The sequence below is a fragment of the Chaetodon trifascialis genome, chromosome 9 (genome assembly GCF_039877785.1).
Source record: "Chaetodon trifascialis isolate fChaTrf1 chromosome 9, fChaTrf1.hap1, whole genome shotgun sequence".
NCBI lineage: Eukaryota > Metazoa > Chordata > Actinopteri > Chaetodontiformes > Chaetodontidae > Chaetodon > Chaetodon trifascialis.
Window position 1 is genome coordinate 4912242 of NC_092064.1, and position 9884 is coordinate 4922125.

Sequence of the window (9884 nt, forward strand, 5' to 3'; positions counted from 1 at the left end):
CAGCGTAGTTCTAATCTTCCTTTGTATAATCCCATTGATTTAATCCACCCAGGCTACATGAAGGGATGTGAAGACATCACATGTCCATGACAGCCAGTTTGTGTTAGTCTCATTAAAAGATACATGTCATGTGCAAACATCTTAATACCATGTGGGATTGGATCTGTCACTTTTACAGCTGCTCAGGACTTGAATAATGTGTTGGTTTTAAAGTGCTTTAAACGTACAGCTTTAAAATAATATTGAGCCTGATCTCTGTGTGTACTGTCAACAGCAGCGTGTTGCTGTCGGATATGTCATAGCATATCGCATATTAATCTTATTGTCACATAACTTAACTTGATATGTTGCTACAACAAGAAACTCCCATATTTGCTTCCTGATAAGCATAGTTTAGTTTACAGTTTTTATGTCAATGGGGGTAAAATAAAATGCTGCTGCTTCTCTCCCAAGACTGTTTTAGGTACACACATTTTGGCCTATCAGCTGGAGAAACTGCATGAAATCCACAGCTTCTGTGCAGCCTCAACGTGGGAACTCAGCCTGGCCAGCACTATGAAAACTGTCTGGCTCTGCCACTGGCACACTCATTACTGAACAGACCATCACAGATTTCATGGGCACAAATAATGCACATGAAACAACACAGTAGTGTCAGCCAGGTCCACTCGGTCTGTCCACTCCTGGCACATATGAGGGATATGATCCAGCTTTATTGACTGCATGTTCATTATATTATATTATCCAGTAAAAAATACACCAAATGGAAGCAGTTAAAGTTAGACATTGAAGTTACATTTGAAAATTAAAATAAAATAATCCATCAAGTTTTGACAACTAAAAGTGAAAGGTAGCCCATGTCTATAGTGTGTATGATGATTATTCTGATAGAAGTTCAATGATAGTGTTTTGCAGTCTTATCCAACATAGTTATTCTCCAATACTTTTGCTTTGTCAATCGAAACGTCTTTTTTCCCGCTCTTGAATTAACATGCAGAACCATTCAAGCGAATTTCCGAGAAGCCCTGAATGCAGCACGTGCCATATACCCGCGATAGCGCTGTTCCTCTCAAAGATGACTGAACGCACCTTCGCGACGAAATGAAACTGACCGTCATGTTTTCCTCTGTTAAATTGATATATGAAACATCCAGCTCGTCGACACAGACCATGCATGCCTTGTGAATACTTTTAGAAATCCTAACGTTTGGTAATTAACGTTGCTTAATATGTTACCAGGCTGCTAGCTTAATTTCATTTTCTTGGTTTGTTTTAGCTTTATGTTAGCTGGCTAGCCCAATGCCAACTTCTGTATGATCTATGTACTGTTGAGTTGACTAACTAAATGGTTAAACATGGGTTAATAACATTATATTCAGCCATGAAAGATCTGTAGCTAACTTGTGTTAGTGACATTAAGGGGTGAAACAAACCATGAAAAGACACCTAAGTTAATGTTAGCTAACTAAACAAGATAGTCAAGATGGTTTTGTTAATTTTAATTTAATTTAATTAATTTACTTTAGTTAATCAGACAGAAATATGTATATATCATGTATGCAAATGTACCATTGTGGCATACTGTTGAGGTTAGTCATTGTGCAAATTACAACGTATAAGCAACTCTAGTGTTATTTAACTGTTCATTTAACTTATTCAGGTGATATCATGAACTGTCCAACCAAGAAACTGGCTTTATTAAACTTAGGTCAGTCTCAGTCGAGTCAGCTTTATGTAGGCCAAGATCAAAAAATAGAAATTTGCCTGAAGGGGCTTCACAGTCCCCCTCAGGTAAATCGTGGCCCCTGCTGTTTGCAGTGTTTATCATACAAATATAGAATATGCTATAAAGGCCTACTGTTGCACAGACTAGACTGTACCTTGTGATGGCACTGACCTACAAACAGACCTCTGTGACTGAAGAACCAGCCCTAATCCAATTGTCGAATTTAATTTCACGTCTGCAGTAACATTACTTGTCAATGAAAAAAGCAACACCAATGGCGGGAAAACTGATTCCACCAGTGCTAAACAAGAGGGCAGCAAACAACAACAAAGACCCCATACAGACAACACCACAAGAGGTAAGAATAGGAGCTGTCAAGCGGTCTAAGTCTATTCAATCATTTACAAGATCCTTTATTTAAGTAGATGTTCTCTTGAGTCAGTAACAGCTCAGAAAGTACAGTGTTCTAGTAGATACTGCGATGAAAATGAGGAAAGTGAGCAAATGACCTGCTGAATGTGTGCCATACTCTAATTCAGTTCAAAATATAAAGGTTAAAGTAGGAAGTAATTTCTACTGCTTTTGTATTATTGAGAGTTTCACTTGTTTTGACATAGATAAGCAGATTTTTCAGTGAATGAATTATGTTTAAGCGCAACCAGTCTCCTCAACATTGCAATAGATGGAATGCACATCTGCAGATCAAGACAGATCTCCACCAAAAAAGAAGAAAACTCCCTCTAAACCATCCATGTTGAAGTCAGCAGATTTATTTGAGGTTACAGCTGCAGGTATGTGCTGTGACATACTGCCAGTCACACAAAACACTGTGTCTGTCTCAAACATGAGCTCACAGCAAGGATGACATGACGTGACCACATGAAACAGGACATGTCAAACTGTCTGTTGCTGATATCTGTTTGCTGCTCTTCTCTCCTCCCATTGAAATGGTTAAAATTTTGCTTGCTTCCCAACCTCTGGCTTGCAGCCACATCTCATTTTTTTGTCAAGTCACATAAGTAAAATATTGTAATAATGAAATGAAATGGCAGTTGATTTTGATTGTCAATCTAAAATATTTGTTTTGCTGTTAAGTGAAATTTGTAGTATCCTTCTTGTTGTTTTGCTTCCTGTTATAGGTACAAGTAGAGAGGTCAGCAAGCTGTTTTCAGAATTTGCTGAAGTATTAAGGTACGTCATATTAATACAACTACAATATAGATTAGACTGTACAGAGTTGTGATCCGTGGTTGCTTGATCTACTTGATTATACATTATTTAATCCTTGTTTATTTAAACATGCTCAAAGAATGGCAAAGTTACAGTATGAGCTTTCTATCTGAAAATGATGCCAATAAAACACTGAAGAAAATAAAAAAGCACTACTCTCATGAGTTGCTGGCTCTTAGGTACACATCAATAAAGTCAATCAAGTATTTTCAATTCAGTAGATCAGTTTTCCACCTGAAAAAGAAAAAGATATACTGGACTGTTTTTTGATGCATAGACACGAAGCTTACAGACATTCGAGGTCCCAGAGGATGAGTCGTAGTCACTCTGGTGGCCCCCTGACTTCTGCCATTTACCACTCAGTTTTTTTCAGTTGTTGCAGACAGAGTGCAGGGGCAGAGGGGTTGTTTGGTTGTATATGTCAGTCTAGTCTGCCTGACTCACTCCTTCTTCATCTGACTGAGGTTTGTGCAGATTAGAATCTCAGGCCATCACCATGACTCACGTCTATAAATGCTCTATTCTCTGCTATATTGTAGCCTGTATACTCTATAGAGTAGTGTCACCTTCACGATCAAAGTGACAAGGAGCAACGTGTAGTCATGGATGAACGAGAGGATCATAGAGACACACTGCTGCCTGTAATATTTCTATAATATTCCATTAATATTTCAGAATCATTCAGTCATGTCTGCTGCTGAAAATACACCCCCAGACAAAGCCACCTCTTCGACATAGTATTTTAGAGGAAACATGACTGTCGATTAAGTTTGTACAACACGTGTGGTGGGAGACGTCCTGAAACAATGTGTACATGGGCTCTCCTGTTGCATGAGTGCTGTTAAAAATGAACAAATCACCGACTGCTTACAGTCATGAATACGCAACTCTACACATGCTGCAGGCTTTCATTGTTGTGATTGCAAAATAATTCGCTTCTCTCTGTTTGTCACTGAGACCACTCGTGAGCTCAGCACACACTGACATACGCCTGCTTTTGAACTCATATTGTCATCGTCACCCCTCTTTAACAGCAGTATGTGTGGTTCGTTGCAGTGAAAGAGCTGCAGCAGATGCCTCACAGATGAAGGAGCTGGATGTCCTTTTGGCAGAGGCTCAAAACCTTGAGTCCTACCTTAAAGAGAAGAAAATCCATCTGAAGCAGACTTTGGCTCTCATTTCTGATAAACTGCAGGGTTAAGTCTGCTGCATGGACTGTCACTGAGCTGGTGAAACAGACCTGTTTATCTCACTGAGGAATGGCTTCTTTTGTGAAGAGGTTTGTGTATGTACAGGTGTCTTCTGCAGTTCATATGTTCATCATATTAACTGATAAAATGTGACATTGACAAAGTGCCAAGCTTCATACAACATGGCATTGCTTTGACTGTCAAGAATATGTTCACTGTTTGAGTTTATTGAGTTAGCAGTTTTAGCAAAAACTAATTTTGAATAGGGTGTTAATTATTCTTCCTAAAATCTGAACACATCACACTTTCACTTCTGATCCTTCACACAGGGCTTGCAGTTTGTGATATAGCCTAAATGTAACTAAGTACTTTGTATGTTTTTAAAGAATATTAAAGAATGCTAAGTGTGCACAGATGTATGTATTAGTGTTTATAAAGAATTTAAGTGCCCAGAAAGTAAAAAAGGTGGTTATGTTATCATTGTTGTTAGAAAGTTCACTAAAAGCTTGTTTTTCATATGAATCTCCTTAACTGTCTCTGCTGTATATTGAACAGGTTGGGTGCAGTTGTGTTCTATAATGCCCACCTTTAATCAGCAAGCAAATACATGCACACACCAGATGTATACATACAGGTTTTTTTATTCAACATGTGGACCGTGTGGCAAACTGCATTTACATGCATGTTTCTGGTTCTTACAAAGTAGGAAGCTATAAAATGAGTCTTTGCTGAGCCTGAACATTTTCTTTTGTGTCATTTTTCTTATTGTAGTCACTGTGTTTATACAGTACTATGCATGCATTTGTCTTCATTTTGCCCCAGATTCCCCATTTCAGCCACTGATGGCCTTTATCTTAAAATGTGAACTTGCCTGAATTGAAATATTCAAAACAATGATTTAAACAATTGAAAATAAAAGTTATTTCCAACAGGACATGTTTTCAAAAGGTTCCTCTCCCTATACAACAGCATTTTAACCTCCAACATGAACCTTTAACTATTCAATTTCATTTATTATTACTTTCATTTTCATTTCAAACTATACATTCATGTCCATGTAGGGAGCTCTAACTAAGATCATGTATATGATAAGACAAACATCTGTAACGTCTGTCTATCAATGTGGGTCAAAGGTGCGCTCCTCATTTAGTTCCTCCTCACTGTTTATGTTGTGGCATTGAATGTCCCGTGGAAACCATAGGGGATGCTGACAGGCACCATAGCCCTGCCCAGCTCCTCAAATGTTTTGGCATCTAAGACCAGCAGGAACGTACTCTTGTCCTGGAAAGAATTGTGACACAGGAAGAGAAAACATGTTGTATTGATATTGTGACCTGTAGTGTTTTTGAAAACCAGTCTAAAGGTATCATGTTGTTGCCATTGATAAATGAGAAATTCACAGCCTTTATCTGAGGTACAGCCCTTTATCCAGAATATTTGATTGAACCTGACTGACCTTATTTGGAGTGATGACCACAGACAAGACCACACCATCATCCTCCTCTGTGGCATTAGGGGAAGGTACAAAAACCGGCTCAGAGGGATAAACACCAGGTTGTTCCCACACCTGTGAGAAAATACAATAGTTACTCATGAGTCTCAGAGTTTGTGCAATTTGGCTGTTAGTAACACTCACACCACATTTTACACTACATATATGAAAAAAAGAAGTCATTTTTGTCATGCTGTAACAGCTGGAAACATCTGACAGAGGCATAAATTCAGCTCACCTTCATGCGATTCCCATGTAGGTCCATCTTGATCAGCGAATCTCCTACAAGATGTCTGAAGCCACAGCCGTAGAAGTAGCGGTAGGGTTTTGTATTGTACTTGCTGTAGTTTATCTGAGGGAACTCCAGACCTCCATATAGATGAAGATCCTCCCCATGGAGGTCCTCATGGGTGCAGAAAACCTACACAGAGACAAAAGCAATGTAGGTAATGAGGCTCAGGGAGCAGTGGCAGTTACAGTGCTGTATTTCATTTCTGAAATTAACAGTGGTATAATTCAATTAAATGTATTCACGCTCCCAAAAAACCCATTAATGTAATGAACAGTTGAGTTCCAGCATAATGACTTCATTTAAAATAGTAAACAAATATGCACCATAGTAATTTGTCTTCACAAGGGTGTGATAAACCTGTATGTTTGAGTATCCTTTCTGTAATTGTTATCATATTATCAACCAAAGTCTTCAGTTACCTAATGTTCTTCTGTGCAGTCATGTACGTCTCAAAGACTGCCTTGACCCTCCTCAATTTCCCGTGTTGATACATATGTATGATGTGTGCTGCCTACCTTGTTCTTGGCAATTCTTATAGAAATGGCTGCACTGTCGGGGCGGTTGTTCAAGTTCTGGTTGAAGGGTGTTTCATGGTCCACATTGAGAGGAAGAACAAAACGCCGTGGAAAGACTCTACACAAGGTGTTGTACACCTGGATGAAATATGGACATCTTTTCAGCCTCAGCAACCCACCTACAGTTCAGCTGAACCAAAAGCAACTGAAGCACTCCACTTAAATTTCAACTATGTTTGGATGAGTGATGGAAGCTTTCGAACATACAACTTGTTGAACATTGACCTTTACTTAACCTGCTTACCTCATCAAGAGCTTCTCCAGACTTACGTAGGTTCTGGATGTTGAAGTTAGCGATTGCCTGGCCATCATCTGAAGCACACATATCTAAGATCAAGAAGTCGTTCTCCTCATATGCGTTGATCTGGTGGAAGGTTGACAGCGGCTTGGCAAGGTACTTGATGGAGCTTACCTGGAATACATTTTTAATGTGAACAAACTGAACAAAAGAATGTCATATTTGCAACTCGTATTTATTTGATATACAGTCCAAGCACAGTGAATAGGCTGCATTTAAGAAAGCTGAAGGTCCTTGTTTGAGCCGTACCTCGCCTGTCTGCTTGTGAATCAGGTGGAAGATAGTGTTGAGTTTTGGGTCCCAGAAAAAGCCATCGCCGATGCTTTTCCCTCTTAGTTTGCCTGTCACAATTTTCAACAGGTTCATCTTGATGGGCTGCTCAATAAACACCACGTAGTTTTCAGACATTGCTGTAATAGATTGAGAAAAGTGTATTAGCCGTAGTATTTAAAATTCTGAAAGATTCAATTTTAGTTGGCATTGTGTTCAGACATCTTCATAAGAAAACAGATGAACCAGTCCAACCTTTTCTCTCTGGATACCTCAACTGAGAGTACAGTTCCAATTTAATGCCAGTACTTATTCCCACATTCAAAATCTGTATACTTCTCTGCATGGATCTCAATATTTTGATAACCAAATTGTGAAAAAATTTCTCAGGATTTGCTGCTTCCATCTCTCATATATCATAAACTGAAAAGCTTTTAGTTTTGGACTTTGGGTCAGACAACACCTACACATTTTTGACATCTGATAGGTCAAACAATTAATTTAATAAATAATCGACAGATTAATCTACAGTGAATATAATTGTCAGTGCAGTCCTAGATCAGCTTTTAGTGAAGTACAGGTTGCTGTGGCAGTTCCAGAGACAGCTGAGTCTGAATGAATGTGACTGAGAGCAGAAACACTGAATTTGATAACATCGATGCAGAAACAGAATTTGTCTTGTCTGGTCGATACCTAGTCCACTTTACAAGGTCAGTAACTGCACCAACACTAAGCAGACTTAAGGGATCAGTGCATCCTTGAGGGAAATCTTTGAAGACATCTTGGCAGAATATACATGAAGAGTGAATCTAACTCCTATAAATGGATGTATTGTCAAGGCTCAAGTGTGAAAGCAGTGAGTGCTTTGATTTGAGTGTGAGAACATTTGCTCACCAAAGCTGTGGTAGTACGATGGTTTGGTCTTGTCCACTGAGGGAATTGAGCACAAGATTGTGGCTCCCTCCAGGGTGTCCTCTGCTGTGCTCTTGGTCGGTGGCACTCGAATGATGTTGTAGTACGCGCCTGTCAGCACAGATACAATTAGTTTCTTGCTGAAGAGAGCATCTTGACCAGCTGCATTTCTGTGTGGTGTGGAATGTGAGGAGAGTGGTGAGGACAGCGGAGAAAATCATTGGGACATCTCTCCCCTCCATTCAGGACATTGCACCTAAACGTTGCATGTCCCGTGCCAGAAACATCATCGGTGACTCCTCACACCCCCACCATGGTCTGTTCTCCCTGCTGGCCTCTGGAAAGAGGTTCTGCAGCATTTGGTGCAGGATCACCAGGTTCTGTAACAGCTTTTCCCCCCAAACCTCTAAATGTGTATCTTTTGCACCACTGATGTCACCTCAGGTCATTCTTCTCAAATGCACTTTAAAATTACTTCAATGTATATTTGTGCTGCTTGTTTTTTCACGTACCGCGTATCCCTGCTGCTATTTAACTTATCCTACTGTTCATTGTACACACTGTTTATTTTACATACTGTTTATTTGCATACTCTATATACCATAATTATTCTGCTATTTATTTTAACATACTTTAAGTTACTTGTACATATCACTACATACTTTGCATTTATATATATACATATATTGTACATATATTTACTTTTTAAATATTTTCAACCCTGTGCTGAGCCTGCTGCAATTTAAATTTCGTTGGGTGTACACCTGCTGTTCACTGAATGACAACAAAGTTTGTCTATGTCTATGAAGGTCATCAGATACATGGGGAGCAGGGTTGTTGTTTTGCACACTTGGCCCTTAATATACAGACTTTTATGATGCTGTGTGAACAAACTGATTTGGCATTTCTAAAGAACCTTTAGATGTGTAGGAATTCCCCATGTTGTACGCTGTTCCATCAGGCTCAGTGTGAGGGTGTGCAGTTGCTCCATTAACAGCAACAAATTTGCTCCAGTCCACCTAAGAGGTACAAAATACATGAGTGCAAGACTTTAACACCTTACTAAGATATCTCAGCAGAATTATCAACTGCAACTACCAGTTTTACAACTTCATTCAACATCCTGTTACCTTTTTAGTTGACTCTAATGTCTCAGGGTCCACTCTGTGCATGAGACTGGTTTCCGTGCTGACATAATAATCACCTTTGTAGTTCACAAAGCTCACATTGCCATTATCAGTGGGCTCTGGAGGAGAAGTAGAAGATGCCAAAGTTAACGACACAGAACAGGACAAACACAACAATAACTCACCGTTCACTCATATTCTGTATACCTTTATGGAATTGAGCTAAACTGAGTAAGGAAGTTTACATTGAAAGTACATCTTAATTATTGCAGTAAAAGAGTAAGGTTCCTGTTCAAGAGATGTGATAAATACTCACTTGGTAATTCAAATCTTGACACAAAGCGCTGGAAGACGTTTTTACAGGGGTCTGGCATAGTGACGGTGCCAAACTCTGACACTGTGATGCGGTTGTGCTCCTTGTTGCCTTGATAACTGTCACTGGACAGGAAACGGCTTTTGTAGGTCACCTGACCGTTGGATATTTTGAACTGGTGCAGGAGAGCCATACCATCAAACCAGTGGTTGAACCTGATAAGAATGGAGAGAGCAAGAGAAAGTAGTCAGCTTTGTGATGGTTTGGCTACAATACATGTATCAGCACTGATGTTATACTTACTTCTGGTTTCCGATCTCAAACTTCCCAGGCCCATTTCTCAAGAAGCTCCCATTGATCCAGTCTGGGATTTTGCCAAAGATGTCGGTGCTGATGGGCTCGGGTGTGTCCTCTACTGAACTCACAATCTTCTCAATGCAAGGCAGACCATGCACATCT

General features: G+C 39.5%; 2 protein-coding genes across 2 annotated transcripts; one reads left to right on the top strand and one right to left on the bottom strand.

Annotated features, from left to right (window-relative positions):
• The first annotated feature begins 2000 nt into the window (after positions 1-2000).
• LOC139336513 (testis-expressed protein 12) lies at positions 2001-4881 on the top strand. The gene is made up of 4 exons (XM_070970647.1): positions 2001-2084; positions 2409-2517; positions 2866-2917; positions 4013-4881. The coding sequence occupies exons 1-4, from the start codon at positions 2001-2003 to the stop codon at positions 4155-4157; spliced, it is 390 nt and encodes a 129-aa protein (XP_070826748.1). The 3' UTR covers positions 4158-4881.
• A 429-nt stretch (positions 4882-5310) lies between these two features.
• LOC139336932 (carotenoid-cleaving dioxygenase, mitochondrial-like) lies at positions 5311-9618 on the bottom strand. Its single transcript, XM_070971249.1, has 10 exons — positions 9429-9618; positions 9116-9231; positions 8902-9004; positions 7968-8096; positions 7053-7213; positions 6750-6917; positions 6446-6583; positions 5877-6059; positions 5603-5713; positions 5311-5427 (listed from the first exon to the last, which is right to left on the bottom strand). The coding sequence occupies exons 1-10, from the start codon at positions 9616-9618 to the stop codon at positions 5311-5313; spliced, it is 1416 nt and encodes a 471-aa protein (XP_070827350.1).
• Between the last annotated feature and the right edge of the window lie 266 nt (positions 9619-9884).